Source organism: Hyla sarda, chromosome 11, assembly GCF_029499605.1.
Source record: "Hyla sarda isolate aHylSar1 chromosome 11, aHylSar1.hap1, whole genome shotgun sequence".
NCBI classification, from domain to species: domain Eukaryota; kingdom Metazoa; phylum Chordata; class Amphibia; order Anura; family Hylidae; genus Hyla; species Hyla sarda.
Genome location: NC_079199.1, coordinates 55,434,244 through 55,451,648, shown reverse-complemented (window position 1 = coordinate 55,451,648; position 17,405 = coordinate 55,434,244). Strand labels below are relative to the sequence as shown.

General features: G+C 43.1%; 1 protein-coding gene across 2 annotated transcripts in view; it reads left to right on the top strand.

Moving 5' to 3' along the window:
• The window catches only part of AQR (aquarius intron-binding spliceosomal factor), a 142,285-nt gene that overhangs the window by 12,034 nt on the left and 112,846 nt on the right, over nt 1-17,405 (top strand). For both annotated transcript variants that reach the window (XM_056545659.1, XM_056545660.1), the window contains exons 6-14: nt 408-551; nt 6,768-6,836; nt 6,960-7,060; nt 7,301-7,377; nt 8,482-8,546; nt 9,176-9,292; nt 9,370-9,483; nt 9,789-9,892; nt 13,363-13,465. In XM_056545659.1, the coding sequence (XP_056401634.1) occupies nt 408-551; nt 6,768-6,836; nt 6,960-7,060; nt 7,301-7,377; nt 8,482-8,546; nt 9,176-9,292; nt 9,370-9,483; nt 9,789-9,892; nt 13,363-13,465 (894 nt within the window). The remainder of the gene's footprint in view (nt 1-407; nt 552-6,767; nt 6,837-6,959; nt 7,061-7,300; nt 7,378-8,481; nt 8,547-9,175; nt 9,293-9,369; nt 9,484-9,788; nt 9,893-13,362; nt 13,466-17,405) is intronic.

The window sequence follows — 17,405 nt, the reverse complement described above, 5'->3', positions numbered from 1 at the left end:
ATATTCTCCCATCATGCACAGTTCCCGGGACGTGACCTCATCATTGAGCAGTTAGACAGAAAACTTCAGCTAATAACTATTGGAAGGATTAAGATTTTTTAATAGAAGTAATTTACAAATCTGTTTAACTTTCCGGAGCCGGTTGATATATATAAAAAAAGGTTTTGCCTGGAATACCCCTTTAATTGCATACCGTTTAGCCTGTTTGTCAATGTACCCCCCCCCCCCCCCCCAAACTTAGGCCACTTATTTGATGTGAACACAGCCCTACTCGGTAAATCAAGCTTTGTTCATTTGTAATTTATAATGTTTGCTTTGCATTTGTGCCTCTGCATTGGTTGTTGTAGTCGAACAGTTGTCATTATTCTTTGCTTTGTTTGAAAACTATTTCAATCTATAATTTTCAGACCTTCAAGAAGAAGCCTGAGCAGTTCCCCTTTTTCTTCAAGTGTATTAGAGAGGCATCTGTGGCTGAAGAATCAGAAAATGACTTCTCTTTGCACGAGCGCACAATCTTGCTCCTCTTCTTAGATCATTGCTTCAACAGCCTGGTAACTATCTGCATGTGCTTTTTCTTTTCTTTTACCTGGATATGCCTAGGGTCAGTTTAGGCAGGAGTGTAAGGCTATGTTCACATACCAGAATTTCTGCATGAAAACTCTTCATGAATTTATAGCCAGTACACTTGAATGGGATTCTGCTGTCCCATCTACACAGCAGAATTTCTGCTGCATGAATCCCATTGAAGTAAATTTGCTATAAACTCATGCAGAACTTTCATGCAGAATTCCGTGCAGAAATTCTGCAATATGGGCATTGCCTAACACTGGAGGAACACAGCGCTCAGCATGAGCACTGTGATCTGCAACAGAACTCAAATGCAGGAGGCTTTTCCGCATTTGGCTGTTCCCATGAAAACCCACAACATCACAGGCTTCTGACTTTAATCAAATGAGAGATAATAGTGATCTAAAGCCTTCTGACCACTAGATCACTTTTATGTGTAATCTCGATATGGAATTATGTTGGATAGAAAAAGTAAATAGAAAATTAGGGATGTAAAAATTTCACCAATCATTACTTTGTTACTTTTTGTCTCTCTCTCGGCTTTATCTGCTAGTGAAGGTTTTTGTACACACGTTGTGTCTATTTCCAGTGTCCATTGTGTCTTTTTTTTTTCTCTCCCTTTTGGTGTTATTTTGCTGATGAAGTTGGGACAAAGGGCAATATATTTTGTGTCATATGTGGAAGGGCGTGGGGACATACAGGATGCTTTCTAGTATACTAGAAACACTGCAGCATTTCACAGGTATCCCAATTTTTAAACAATTGTTAGATCTGTCTGACTCCAAATGCATCACCTATTTCAAGCTCACCATTGACTCTCTAATACCCAAAAGGGAGAACAATATGTGAAAGCCAACACCAAATAAGTGGGGTACAAGGATAAATGGACAAAGAATAATATACTATATAGTTCCTGATTAATAAAAAAAATAGTACATTAAATATATTAAACAATGTTATTTTTTACAGGTATAGGCTCAGATCAATCAATTTATGCCAGTGGTGCAGGAAAAAATACAGTGGACTGTTTTAAAACTATTACCAAAAAAGTGGGACTCAAAGATGAATGGACAGAGATTGTTATATACTACAGTGCAGTGGTGTCCAAACTGTGGCCCTCCAGATGTTGCAAAACTACAAATCTCAGCATGCCCGGACAGCTGTCCGGGTATGCTGCGAATTGTAGTTTTGCAACATCTGGAGGGCCACAGTTTGGACACCACTGACAGTGTCAATTGCCTGGCTTAAAGATAGTATTATAAATATACTTAAATATAATAGCAAATATTTCAAATAATACCAGTCCGTATATCATAAGCGTAACTGTAAACCACACTCTGCAGGGACTGTGAGGTGGTGAGAGAATAACAGGGACTGCCATGTTTACTCAGAACCCCATTCCTTTGAGTCACTGCAGTGTTCAGCATGAAACTAATGGCAAGTTCCCTTTTACTATAGTTTGTATGTATCCCATAATCGGAAGTTATTGACAGTACTAAAGCCACCTTGATATGGGTATATTTCCACCAGATTCATTAAGTGTTTTGTTATTTCCCCACTGTGGTTCTTAAAAGGTCACAATAATTTTTTATGCAGCGGCTGGTTAAATTTTCGAACTCTCTGCAACTGTGTAGCCCACTGATAAAATGAGCGGTCTGCGGAAATCTAGGGGCCTTCTGGCAATGCCATAAGCAGCTTGCTTTAGCAGGGGGCTGCGATGTTGTAACAACATTATAGTTACCCTTTAAAGAGGCATATCTTCAGTGAATGGAATATTTCTCTGGAAAAAAGCTCCAAAAGTGGAAAAAGGGCAGGGGCTGGTACAGCAGGTTCATCCAGTGGTGTCCAGGAGTTAGGCAGTTAGGGCAGAAACGTTTCCATATAGACATCACAGGGGTAAAAGGTACCTACATACTGGGGCACATACTTTACCTCCTTACGTTTTTTTTGTCTTAAAGACATTTGCAGACCAGTGTATACATGTGTTTGCATGCACAGCAGCTTATACAGACATTTACTCTGAATTTTGGCTGCTACCTTTGAGATACCGACGCAGCTACTGAAAAGCTACCCCTCCTCCTCCATTGCTGAAGGAAATATTCTGAGTAGGCGCCTTCGGGCCTACCCCACATGAGCGCTGCTGCTATGGTGAGCAACAGTGTTCATTTTTATAGGTGTACAGGAGGTTGAGCTTGCACCCATCAGCTGGTTTGGGTGGCTGCCTCTCATAGAATAAACAACATTTATGAGTGCCATTGTCTACATACATTATTGCCTCTGACAACGAATGTAAAAAGAAAATAAAGTGTGGGCCGAGCCTAAACTCTGTATTGAAACCTAGTATTTGAAGCGTATATCTAGTGAGAAAGATTGTCCTGTAGTGGTGCTACACTTCAACATTTACTCGAAAGACAAAATATGGAAGGGTATAGAGTCTTATATAAAACCATTTGCCAGAAGATATATTGGCATATATATAGGATACTTTGTTTTTTCAACAGAATGTACATTAGCAGAAATGCAGTTCCGTTTCCACATTTGACAAATCCTATCTGCCATTGTTTTCTAGGGTATTTTCTCGGTCTCTCTTCATTGAGGGACACCTATACTGATGGGTATATGCTCTGGCCACTAGGAGGCGCTGATGCTAGGAAAATAAGTCAGCTCCTCCCTGGCAGGATATACCCGCCCACTGGAAGTGAGGTAATCAGTAGGAGGCAAGACACAGGATTGAGAGCTCCCCAGACCTGGTCCTTTATTTTCTAGTAAGGGCTGTTTAGTTTTTTTGTCCCTCTTTGTTTCCCTTTTTTCAGGTGGGGGTTAAGGAGCATGGCGCTACCTTTCCCCCCCCATATGAGACAAAGGGGCACAGTGCCTGGATATTGTACCCTGGGTCCAGGTCCCCCACTGCCTGGTATGATGCAACGTGGCCATAAGCTGGTTGAAGACGCCTGGGTGAGTATGAGAAGATGGAGTCTGTTGGTGAGTATGTCTAACCTCAACCCCCCCCCCCCTTCTCCCCCTCCCCTTCTTTACTCTGCTAGGGTTTCTTCATCCTGAGGTCCCTTTTCCCCAGCACCGTCTCCTCAGCCGACATTACACATGGCTCTGCTGGGCTAACCTTATGGCCTCTTGGTCTTGCTACCGGCAGCCCCATGTGCAGCAATCCTCAGGTATCCCACTGCCGAGGTGTAGTTCTGAGTGAGTCAACCCATGTTGCTCCATGTGCCCTATGCAATACACCACATACTGGTTTGCAGGGTTCCCTGCTTTAGCAGGTCCCTCTCTGCATGTCTCCCGTTCTCACGGCTGAAGGCTGGTTACCCACTTTTAATGTGTGGTTCTGACTACGGGACCAGGTGTGGCCACGGTCCCTATGCCATGTAGCCAGACTGTGTCTGCAGGGTTTCTATTCCACCAGGTCACCTCCCCCTTTCCTGCCACTCCCGTCACTGCATCCCGATGACTCGCTTTCCATGTGAAGTTCCATGAAGTGTGTCTCTGTGGGTTCATTGAACCTGTTATACCATTCAGACTGTCTCTGCATGTTTCCTGCCCCACATATCTCCTTCATCTCTTGCATCTGCAACAGCAGTTCTGGTGTGGGGCACCATTAGGAAATGGGGTGTGGGAGTTTCCTACAGGTTCCATGGCTTTTCACGGCAACTGCATCACTCTGTTCCCCTTTCTAAGAGTGCCACATTGGTCTGCTACAGGAGGAAACAGCTGCAGTATTCTGGCAGAAAAATCTGCTATTGTTCACTACTCTCGGGTGTGCGCTTCTAGCCGAAATGGGATTTTGCTGCCGGAATACTGCGGTAACATCGGCAGGTTATCCCAGAACCAGCTGTTTCCTCCTGTATCTTCACCGCTGGTACAGCGTGACCGACGGCCGGCAGCCTCCCGATACTGCATACTGCAACCTGTTACACGTGATTGCCAGTGTTGTGCCTGCCGGCACAACACCCATAGGTGAGCAATTTTCCTATTTTTGAAGAACTGTCCAACCCCAAAAAATTGGGATTAACTGCACTATATTGCACCATCTCGGTTTTTTTTTCTCCCTCTCCTCACGTTGGTCTGCTAGGGGAATGGTTGTGACACACCATTGGGTGCTGAGCCTGTCTTTCATACTGCGGACTTGAATGTCTGCGATTCCTTTCATGTCTGCAATCTTGGTTCCTCACTACTTTCGAGAGGTATCCATGTCTCTGTCCCTACATATGTTAGGTCCCTCAGATCATGTAGAGCCCACCTTCCCTTCTGTCGGTGGGGTGTGCTGCGGACCTTCCTGTAATCTTGTTTTCACAGGTCTGGAGCGGTTAAGCACCTCTGTTCTGGCATGGGGCCTGGTGGGGCGTCGCAGACAGTTCAGTTGAGTTTGCTCTCCTCCCTCCTCGGCACAATCTCTCTGGTAGGGGTGTGCTCCTCCTTCCCTTGGCGGTGTCGGTAGCGCTGCACTGACTCCACAGTTTTCTAGAGTTGCCTTTCTGTGCCCAGAGCCTGGGAGTCCCAGCCGGGTTCCATTTCGTTCTCATCCCCCCCCCCCCCCCCCTTTCCCGTCCGGACGGGTTATTGCTTCGGAGTGCTCTGGTCTGCTCGGACTGCTTTGGCACAGGACCGGTTGGTCTCCTTGTCTTGGCCACTATCCTGGGATGCTGTGGCATGCCTTCTTCTCTAGGTCGGCCCCTTGGTTCTTTGGGCCTCAGTGTTTAGAGATGAGCGAGGTAACAGTACTAGGAGAGTCTCCTAGGACTGTATCCACCTTTTCCTGCCCACTGGAGCACCTGAAAGCTGAACTAATTTATGCAGGCTAAAGTAAGCAACTGCCAAGCCACAAGGTTCGTGCAGAATCGAAGTACTGTAACTTCACTCATCTCTATTAGTGATGGTTGAGGTCTTGCGCATGTGTAGCAGTCCTGTCCAGATTTCTCTGCAATCTTTTATGGGGCAGTCTTTCTGTACCGCACTTCTTCTGTCTCGGCACCGATCTTTGTCACCTGAAGTGTTTCGTGGACGTTGGGTTTCCTTACCCTTCCGGTGTAAGTCTTCAGGGAGACTCGGGAACCTCCAATTCCCATGGCGGCTGCTCCGCTGTTCCGAATTCTCCTTTTCAGGGTCTTCCGCTCCTTTCTTGGCGTTTATTCATCAGTGTCCATCTTCCAGGTGACTCAGGAACCTCCATTTCCCATGTCTGTCGCTCTGGTGTCCCAGGATGCCCCTGGATTCTTCTTGGCCATTATTCCCTTCCATCTTCTCCTTCGGGGGCCATGTTCTCTCGAAATGGATGGTGTTCCAATCATCCGGATTACACCAGTTGCGCTGTGTCACCTCCCAGGTGCTTGCGGTGGGCTCCGGGATAGGGGTTTTGGGTTGGCAGATCTTCGCACCAGGCCTCTCTAGAGCCAGTTTCCGTCTCTTTTTCTTTTGTTGTGCCATTTTCCATTTTTGGTTTCCCAGCCGGGCTAGCCCTCTGTCTAGTTCTGTGTTCCTTAGAGATGATTTCCTACCTCCTTCCAGGATGGTTCTGGCCCCTCTGACTTCCTAGTCAACTTTTTCTGGTCTCTCTATGAGGAGGACAGTCCCTTCCTTTGGTGGCCCAGTCCATCTCCATGGCTTCCGGGAGCTTTTTTCTAGGCCTCTGTTTATTCTGGCCTGGGGTCTTGTCAGCAGTCCTTACGGACAAGTGGGTTCGGTCTCGGGACTGATTCCCTTTTGCTAGTGGTTGTTGTTCCCACCCCAGGGGACTGCTTTGGTACGTCCCATCAGTATAGGTGTCCTCCAATGAAGAGCTACCAAGAAAAGGTTATTTTTTTTATTGTACTCACTGTAAAATCTCTTTCTTGTAGCCTTCACTGGGGGATACAGCACCCACCCATTTCTTCATTTTTTGTCCGGATATTCTTTTCCGGTTATTGTTTTTTTTTATTTTTTTTTTATCCGGGATTCTTTTCTAGGGTCCTTCGGACATATTTCTTTGGCTTCTCCTACTGCTTTGTGACAAAACTGATTACCTCACTTCCAGTGGACGGGTATATCCTGCCAGGGAGGAGCCATCTTCTTTTCCTAGTGTCAGAGCCTCCTAGTGGCAAGAGCATATACCCATCAGTATAGGTGTCCCCCAATGAAGGCTACGAGAAAGATTTTACGGTGAGTACAAAAAATCTCCTTTTCTGAAAACCTGTTGTGTTTGTTTGCAGGAAGTTGATCTAATCCGTGGACAGATACAGCAACTGATATCCCTGCCTATGTGGATCTGCCTGCGGCCTGTAAGTTTTAGGGCATATCATTATTTGCAGCCCTTTCCTATTATGTTTGAATGGGCTCAGTGTTCAGGCATACAAATGTATGTAATTTCCTAACAGTGTACTGGTAACTACTTATGTCTGTAGACTCGACTGGAGCAGGAATTAAAGAAAACCACAAAGTTGAAAAAGTTCTGGAACCTTATAAAGAAAACCGATGAGAAAATGGATGAAAAAGCAGGTGAACTGTACGTAAAAAACTTTAATGTTACTAAATGGTAATTAACTTGTTTAACCTAGCTGTAGCTTTTTCCTTGTATGCATCTTTTATAAAGGCTTGTGAGGTGACTGTTGGGATCTTCATGTGTAATTGTCAGGCTGCTGGGATGCAACAGTATATACATGAGTTGAAAGTTAATTGCTTATTGTACTATTTGTGCTTCCCTCACAATGAATGTGTTTTTTTTTTTTTACGGTCAACATTACAGAGCCACCCAGGAAAGAAAGTTTTTATGGCATCTTATACAGAGGTTCCTTTCTGTGCTCCAGTCAATTCCAGCAACAGGTATCTGTCAACACTTATTCTGCATGCTCACTTTCATCATGTATATTTGGACCTATTTTGCCTTTAACAAAAAATGTAAAACCTGACTGTCACTATATGCTGAACTGTGTATTGCAAAAAGCATTTACCTCTCTTCTGCAAAACCAAAGAAGTTTTCTATTCTATTATAGAATATTTGACACAAAGGGATTTAGGAGTAATTATTTCAGAAGACTTAAAGGTAGGAAGAAAATGTAATAGAGCAGCAGGAAACGCTAGCAGAATGCTTGGATGTATAGGGAGAGGTATAAGCAGTAGAAAGAGAGAAGTTCTCATGCCGCTGTACAGAACACTGGTGAGACCTCACTTGGAGTATTGTGCGCAGTACTGGATGCCGTATCTCCAGAAGGATATAGATACTCTAGAGAGTTCAGAGAAGAGCTACTAAATGAGTACATGGATTGCAGGATAAAACTTACCAAGAAAGGTTAAAGGACCTTAACATGTATAGCTTGGAAGAAAGAAGAGACAGAGGTGATATAATAGAGACTTTTAAATACATAAAGGGAATCAACACGGTAAAGGAGGAGAGACTATTTAAAAGAAGAAAAACTACCACAAGAGGACATAGTTTTAAATTAGAGGGGGAAAGGTTTATGTAGTAATATCAGGAAGTATTACTTTACTGAGAGAGTAGTGGATGCGTGGAATAGCCTTCCTGCAGAAATGGTCACTGCAAATACAGTGAAGGAGTTTAAGCATGTATGGGCTAAGCATAAGGCTATCCTTCATATAAGATAGGGCCAGGGACTATTCATAGTATTCAGATTATTGGGCAGACTAGATGGGCCATATGGTTCTTATCTGCCGACACCTTCTATGTTTCTAAGTTGTTATTTTGTGTGGATCTAGGAAGCCAGCCTCAGAAAGCTAAAAACAAAACACTACAAAATGTATTCGGCACAAAATGTTCAGTTATACAGTGGCTATGCTCCATTTTCATAAAGCTAGAAAAAACTTAAAGTAGTTTTTGGCTTATAACTTCTGTGTACAATACTAGAAATGTAATTTGTGTAAGTTTTTATTAGTATGGTGATACCTGAAATCTTTTTGTTCGTTCTTTAGGTCCTGTCTCCATGGAGAAAATACATTACTGTGAGCGTCTCATAGAACTTATGATTGACCTTGAGGTACAGAGTGATAACTTTTTCCATGAATTCGTGTTTGGATCTGTGACATGTTGGCTATTGGTGCAGGTTGTCTTAGAATATCGTGACATCATAGATGTAGCACAACTAATCAGAAAAAATATAGTATGCAAAATATGGTAATGAAGCCCAACTGAGAGAACTCAATGTCAGCTCCTGTGCACCCAGCCTGACCTGTCCAACCTGCAGCATATCCCACCATCAGTTAGGAACATTGGGGGATATTTATCAAAGGATCTAGACTTTTTTCCTGTCTAAATTTGTTGCACCGAAAGTCGCAGTCTAAATATGTGCGACTTTTCTGCGACACTTGCTCTAGAGGATTTTTAGAACATGATGCATTCTAGTCTATTTTAGACTGCAATGCATTGGAAAATGCATTGGGCCTGAATTTATGAATACTACCCTCTATTTCTTTTTACTGAGCCGGTTACTTACCTACTTACACACATTTTCCCTCACAGCCCAAAAATTCTCATTTTATATACCAACCTTTTATGTTCTCACCTTCAGGCAGGTGAGCTGCACTTTACTTTCTTGTTATGTCATGTTAGAAATAGGTTTTAGACATAACCCTAGAAATAGTTATTAATACTATTTCCATTCTGTAGGCTTTACTTCCCACACGTCGCTGGTTTAATACAGTGCTGGATGACTCCCACCTTGTAGTTCATTGCTACTTATCCAACCTCTGCAAGAGAGAACAAGAAGGACACCTATTTTCTCAGGTACCCTGGGTTTTATATATGAAAAAAGTTCTATTTTTTAAAAAACTTGTTTTAACTGAACTAACCTCTCTTAATAGCTCTTGGACATGTTAAAATTTTACACTGGCTTTGAAATTAATGACCAGACGGGAAATGCTCTCACAGAGTATGAGATGACTACAATTCATTATGACCATATCACCTCACTGCAGGTAAGTTTACATTTTCAATCAAATATATTACTCTGGAGGTTGCTAAGCGCTAGAATATTAGTCTTCATTAAAGACTTAGCTAGTTTTAATATTTGTTTAGGGAGATTTTGTTGTTTAAAACCTCTGCATAAAGTTAGTGGGACCATGCTTTTCAATTGCAGTGCCATCTTCAGTTTTAACAGGGAGTATTTGCATCACTCTTAGCTATGCTTCTATTAATTGTTTTTCTTAGACAGTTAATTTAAACTTAACCACAAATCATGTCAGTACTATATATCCACAATGTCACACGTTTGTACACACAGAGAGCAGCTTTTGCTCACTTCCCAGAGCTCTACACTTTTGCACTTTCCAATGTGGCGGCTGTGGATACTCGGGAATCCCTTACAAAGTGCTTTGGATCACTGAGGTAGGTAAACAAAATATCTTAACATTTTTAGTCCCATTTTATAGTATTTAAGTAATGTTCCCCTCTCCCATATATCTATGTTTTTATGAAAAGACTTACAAAAAGTAGATCTGTGGCTTCTTCTGGATGTTCCGATTTGTGGCTTCTACTGGTTGAACGATCTGGAGTCAAGGCTGGCCTTAGGAAGGCATAGAATAAAAAACAAAATAGTTCCTCCAAACAGAATTAAATAAATGCAAACACACAAATTACAGCAGCACTCTAAAAGGGTCAAAGGAGTAGTCCGGGGAACTAAACTTATCCCCTTTTCAAAGGATAGGGTATGAGTGTTTGATTGGAGGTTGGGGGTCGGGTGTGACCACTGGGATCACCTGTGATCTTCTGTATGTAGTATTGCAGCGCTCACAGGGGGTCCCGGTGGTTGGACCTCCATGATCAGACACTTATTCCCTATCTTGTGGTTAAGGGATACATTTAGTTAATCAGACTACCCTTTAAGATTCGTGAGCATTGAATATTTAGAATATTTTGACCTGCATTATTGCTACATTTACTTTGTGTAAAACTGTCATTCTTAGCAGCATACACCAGTGTATTTCTTTTTTCCTGTTTGAAGATACTTTTTTGTGTTGGGTTAGTGAATCCCACTTTCTGGTCATTCAATTCTCCCCATCTGTTTGGCTATGTTAGCTCGAAAAGGAAAGATGGAATGGTTGAATGTCCCACTGGCAGAGTATGCCGACACTAGGACCCCTGGGAAATGTGGTGTCTTCTAGATGACAATGCATTTCTGTGCAGACTCCGCAGAAAGAATGGACATGTCTAGTCTTTCTGCCACTGAAATTCTGCCGTGTGCACAGTGCAGCAGAACCCCTATTGAAATCAATGGGACTCTGCTGCAGCAAAATTTTGCCTGGAAATTCCATCATGTGATCATAACCTTTTATTGTGGTTCTTCTTAGAGCATAGGCTAGTTAGATCCCGCATACACCTAAAGTAAAGTTTGCTGGCTTAAATGTAAATGTAAGTAAATGTCGCAATAGTGCTGAGATATCTTAGCTCTTGGAGAGTGCTTTTGTATATTTTGTGTTTTCTTTAGGGAGCCTTAGGGCACATTATTCTGATACAATGAGGGGAATTTATCAATTGTGTGGTTTTGCATTTCTCAGGCTGTTTTGTTTCTCATTGTGTAAAACCTTTAACATTTATTAATGCAACTTGCGTTATCCAGAAGTTTAATTTTAATTAATCTAAACGAATCTCACCTTGTTCAGTCATGTAAATACACAACAACTATAGAGGAATAAGATAGACATGTGTTGGAGGGGTTCTATTTGTCCTGGGTGACCTGAAAGATGTTGGACCAACCCCTACATGAAGTCTAACTACCTAGAAAATGAAGATATTAATAGATGACCAAGCTCTCTCTGGGTATATCCAAAACTGTTCACACAGGAAATTGTAGACACTTTTAGTGCTCTATTTAGAAACTGCATATAAAATCTTTTAAAGTGTACTGTAATGTTAATCTCTGTTCTTCAGGTCAGGCATGGAGAGATACAGGTGTATTCTGGGTCATTGGGTTGCCAAGGCAACCATAGAACCCCCAGCGAGTTCCGTGCACAAGTCCACTTCTAATTTAATAGGGAGTTGCTAAGGCAACCTTACCCCCAAGGTGTACCTGCGTTTCTCCACACCTGATGTGCAGAATGGACAGGAGATTCGTTTTACAGTTACCCTTTAAAGTTACAACTAAAGGTCAATGTAGAAAAACACTTGAAAATACACCTACAACATTCTGCATTTTGATAAATCACCATTGACCCCCAAAATGTAGTGTTCACTTATGCATTTGAGGAGCACTAAGAGGGGCACCAAGAAATATTTCTGCACTGGGAGCCATGACATCTAAGGCCAACCTTGCCTATAGTGCTTCCTTTCTCTTTAAATAAGAAGTCAAGCAGCCTAAGTTCTGCAGTATATTAATGGGGGAGATTAAAAAAAAACCTGTAGAGTAAAAGTGTAGCTGTTGCCCATAGTAACCAATCAGGTTTCCATTTTTCAAAAGCCTTTTTAAAAATGAAAGTTGAAATCTGTAGGTAGTAGCAGCCCCCTGTAGATAGTAATAGACACCCTTGTAGATAGTAGTAGCTCCCTGTGGGTAATAACATCACTCTATAGGTGGTAGTAGCCCCCCTTTAAATAGTAAAACCTTCCCCTGTTGGTAATAACAGCCCTTGTAGATACTAGCAGCCCCCTATAGATACTAATAGCCTGCTTGATAGGTAGTAGTAGCAGCTTTCACCCATTAAGTAATACCTCAGACACCTACTCACTACCCTGTTTGCTTTAAAACGCGCCCCCGTTCTTCCGTCCAAAAAATGGTATCCTATGAAGGAGAATGTCACATTTACGTCACTGCCTCCTCCACTGCGCCTATGCTGCATTGAGTGCAGTGTAACGCTATGGAGGAAACAGAGTAACGTCATCCATATGACACCATGTTATGGACTAAACAATGGAGGAGCGAAGCAGCAACGTTTTACTGCAAATGGGGCTGTAGTGAGTAAGTGGCTGGGGTACTGCCTACATTAACATTGGTCGATGGGTAGTACCGCCAAGCAGCAGGTAATGTAATTGGTATCGGAGAGAGATACTGGTGTTGGTATCGGGGCATCCCTAGTAATAGGGCCCTCTATGTGCTTCACAATGCAGTTAAGCCCCCCCATAATGTAATTAGGTTCCCCATGTAGTAGTAATGTCTTCCTTGTGCCCCCATGCAGTAGTTAGGACCACTTGCAGATAACTCTCCCTTGTGTCCCCATATAGTAGTTGGGTCTGTCTGTGTAAACAAGATCTACTTACCTTGTCTCCCTCCTGCTCTTAACCTCTTGATGCAGGCAGCATGGTGCAATGATGCTGTGCTGCCTGTGCCAGGAAGCTGAGGTCCTTGGCTGTCCCAAAGAGGAAGTGGTGGCACAGGTAAACACTGGATCTCTGTGCCACTGTACCTTCAGTGCCCTAGCACCCAGCAGTGAAGCATTACCTTCTGCTAGGGCAGTCTTTGAAAATCACTGTACTAGAGGATATAGCCATGTGGCCAAATGCTTTTTTTTTTTTTTCTTGTAAAAGTGAAACATGCAACAGTGTGCCATCACTTTGCATTTACAATGTTCTCATGATACCATCAACAAGAAGGCGGTACACTGCTCTAGCCTTTTGGCACACAAGCTGTAGTGCCTTATGGCCATACTGTATCTACCATCATATTCAGAGTACCTTATAGCTAATACATATATCATGCATATGAAACATTACTCTTCTCTCCAGACTGTCTTGGTTTAGTTCCATGGGACTTTTAATTAAATTATTATTATTTTTTTTATAGCTTTTTTTTGTTTAATTTTTTTTTTGTTTCTCTGCCTATTGTATTTTGGTTCATGTTGTTTTTTACTGTATTTTTTTTCTAGCCCGAACACACTCCACCAAGTGGCTTCATACCTCTGTTTATTGCCAACCTTGGCTGAAGGAGAAAATACGAAATATGACAATGAGTTTCTGTTGGAGTTGCTGGTAGGTTCATTAACCCCTTTAGGACCAGGCCAATTTCCACTGTAGGACCAGAGCATTTTTTGCACATCTGACCACTTTCACTTTAAGCATTAATAACTCTGGGATGCTTTTACCTTTCATTTTGATTCCGAGATAGTTTTTTCGTGACATATTCTACTTTATGTTAGTGGTAAATTTTTGTCGATACTTGCATCATTTCATGGTGAAAAATTCCAAAATTTGATGAAAAAATAGAAAATTTAGCATTTTTCTAACTTTGAAGCTCTCTGCTTGTAAGGAAAATGAATATTCCAAATAAATTATATCTTGATTCACATATACAATATGTCTGCTTTATATTTGCATCATAAAGTTGACATGTTTTTACTTTTGGAAGACATCAGAGGGCTTCAAAGTATAGCAGCAATTTTCCAATTTTTCACAAAATTTTCAAAAGTGGAATTTTTCAGGGACCAGTTCAGTTTTGAAGCGGATTTGAAGGGCCTTCTTATTAGAAATACCCCACAAATGACCACATTATAAAAACTGCACCCTTCAAAGTATTCAAAATGACATTCAGTAAGTGTGTTAACCCTTTAGGTGTTTCACAGGAATAGCAGCAAAGTGAAGGAGAAAATTCAAAATCTTAAATTTTTACACTCTCATGTTCTTGTAAACCCAGTTTTTGAATTTTTACAAGAGGTAAAAGGAGAGAAATCTTCCTAAAATGTGTAACCCAATATCTCTTGAGTAAGGAAATACCTCATGTGTATGTCAAGTGTTCGGCGGGCTCAGTAGGGAAGGAGCGACAGTGGGATTTTGGAGAGTGAGTTTTTCTGAAATGGTTTTTGGGGGGCATGTCCCATTTAGGAAGCCCCTATGGTGTCAGGACAGCAAAAAAAAAAAAAAAACACATGGCATACTATTTTGGAAACTACACCCCTCAAGGAACGTAACAAGGGGTCGGCTGAGCCTTAACACCCCACAGGTGTTTGACGACTTTTCGTTAAAGTTGGATGTGTAAATGAAGAAAAAAAAATTTTCACTAAAATGCTGGTTTTCCACCAAATTTTACATTTTTACAAGGGGTAATAGGAGAAAATGCCCCCCAAAATTTTTAACCCCATCTCTTCTGAGTATGAAACCCCATGTGTGGGCATCAAGTGCACTATGGGCGGACTACAATGCTCAGTAGAGAAGGAGTCACATTTGTCTTTTGGAAAGCACATTTTGCTGAAATGGATTTTGGGGCGCATGTTCCATTTAGGAAGCCCCTATGGTGCCAGAACAGCAAAAAAAAAACACATGGCCTACTATTTCGCAAACTACATCCCTCAAGGAACATAACAAGGGGTACAGTGAGTCTTAACACCCCACAGGTGTTTGATAAATATTCATGAAGTGGGATGTGAAAATGAAAAATTAGATTTTTACACTAAAATGCTGGGGTTACACCAAATTTTTCATTTTCACAAGTGGTAAAAGGAGAAAATGTCATTGTAAATGTGTAAATACATTTCTTTGGAGTAAGGACATACCTAAAGTCTGGGCTTAAACAGCATGCCCACCGGTCTCATAGGAGCAGGTCGCATTCAGGGGCCTTGAGCTTCTGCGTTGCGGCCTATGGAGCCAGAACAGTGGGACCCCCCCTCAAGGGGCATTACATGGGGTAAATAACTGGGGTACACTAAATAACTAAAATGGGGTACAGTGGGACATAAAATTATAAAACAGGTTATGTTCCCAGAATGATGACCCAGAGCATAGCCAAAACTAAAAAAATATGCGCGCCCCAAACCCTGTGCTCTGATTCATCATTCTGGGAATGTGACGTGTGTGGCCGTCCCTAACCTGTTGCCTCAAATGCACACCCCGCTCAGGTGGAGAGAGAGCGCTGCGCATTTGAGGCAACAAAAAAAGTCCCCGATGATAGTGACTCAGTGACCCATGACCCAGAGAAAAAAATACCCCCAGAGGTCTTATCAGTTTTTTTTTATTTATTTTTTAGATACTTTTTTTGGGCAATTTAGTGGTTTATGGGGTTCTAATTTGGAATGTACTCTGGACTTGGTACATTGGGGTCAAATTATGGAAAATTAAAATGAAGAGGGAAAATTTAGTACTGCATGGAAGTGTGATACTCCCTGAAGCAGTTTTTAATGCAGAGGCCCGGATGATCAGGGCAAGTGTCACATTGAGTGGTGGTGTCCTTCCGTATCCCCCTCCTGTTACACACTCTGCATTTTTTCTGAGATCGTCCCTTCTTTCCAGTGTGGGGGACCTCACCTGGAAAGTGTTGGCCTGGGATGATCCTGGCACCTATTACTCCAGTTCCTTGGGAAGTCCGGCCTGCTCTTTCCCGGTCGCCAAAGATCAGGACCTTTAGGACTTCTTCTTGGAGCTGGAGGAATGTCCCTGTGTTGCCAGCGTACTGGTACAGTGCAAAAGAGTTGTACATGGCAACCTGTACCAAGTAGACCGCAACTTTTTTGTACCATACCCGTTTTTTCCGCATGGCCATGTATGGCATGAGGACTTGATCAGAGAGATCAACTCCCCCCATATACCGATTGTAGTCCAGAATACAATCAGGCTTGAGGACCGGTGTTGCACAGGGACAGGTGAGCTGCCGTTACCATGAATAGTGGTCAGCATAAGGACATCCCTCTTATTCTTCTACCTGACCAGCAACAGGTTTTCATTGGTAAGGGCACGGGACTCACCCTTGGGCATAGGTGTCTGCAGAAAATTTAGAGGGAGGCCTCTCTGGTTTTTCCGCACGGTCCCACAAGCGAACATGGATCTGGCGGCAAGGGATGTGAAGAGAGGGATGCTGGTATAAAAGTTGTCCACGTACACGTGGTAACCCTTATCCAGCAATGGGTGCACAAGGTCCCAAACGATTTTCCCGCTAACACCCAGAGTGGGGGAACAATCTGGGGGTTCAATACGGGAATCTCGTCCCTCATACACTCTAAACTTGAGAGTGTACCCGGAGGTACTCTAAAAAAATTTGTAGAGCTTCACACCATACCGCGCCCGCTTCGAGGGAATATACTGGCGGAAGATGAGTCTCCCCTTAAAACTGATAAGAGACTCATCGACCGAGAGCTCCCTGAGGGGTACGTAGGCCTCCAAAAATTTGGCCCCAAAGTGATCGATGAACGGCCTCACTTTGTAAAGCCGGTCATAGGTGGGATCACCTCGCGTGGACATGCCGCATTATCTGCATAATGGAGGCATTTCCGAATGGCCTCGAACCGCCTCCGTGCCGTGACCATACGGTAAAGCAGGGTCTGGTAGAGGATGTCCCCGCTCCAGTACTGCCTGACAATTGGTTTTTGACCAGGCCCATATGCAGCAAGAGGCCCCAAAATGTCCTCATTTCTGCTGCATCAATGGCGTACCATTCATTGGGCCTGGCCAAAACAGAATCAGGGTGGTGGGCGATGAACTGCCTGGCGTACAGATTCGTCTGCTCCACCATGTGATTGACAAAACTGTCACTGAAAAAATAACTGAAATAGTCAATTTCAGTGAATCCAGAATTGTCAATCCGGATTCCGGAGTCGCCAACAAACTTCGGAACCCATGGCTGATCTTTGGGTCTCCAGACAGGTTCACCGGAAGGGGGCTCCGGTAAACTTGTCTGGTGGGTCGGACTCCTAGTACGAGCGGCATCACCAGTCGCACTAGTGCCGGCCACTGGGCCACTATGATGGGGCGTGGCCTCTCCTGGCGGCGTCTCCGCCGCCGTACAGGGGACTCATCATCAGTACTAGATGATGAGGAGGACGATGAAGAACACAGGAATGTAGGATCTTCATCATCCTCACTGACAGATTTGTAGTCGGAGGCAAGAAAAGCGTATGCCTCCGCTGCCGAAAATGCCTGGCGAGCCATCTCCTTTTTTCTACGGTGGTGGTGGGTGTGTGTGTGTGGGGGGGGTGAGTATGTAGTG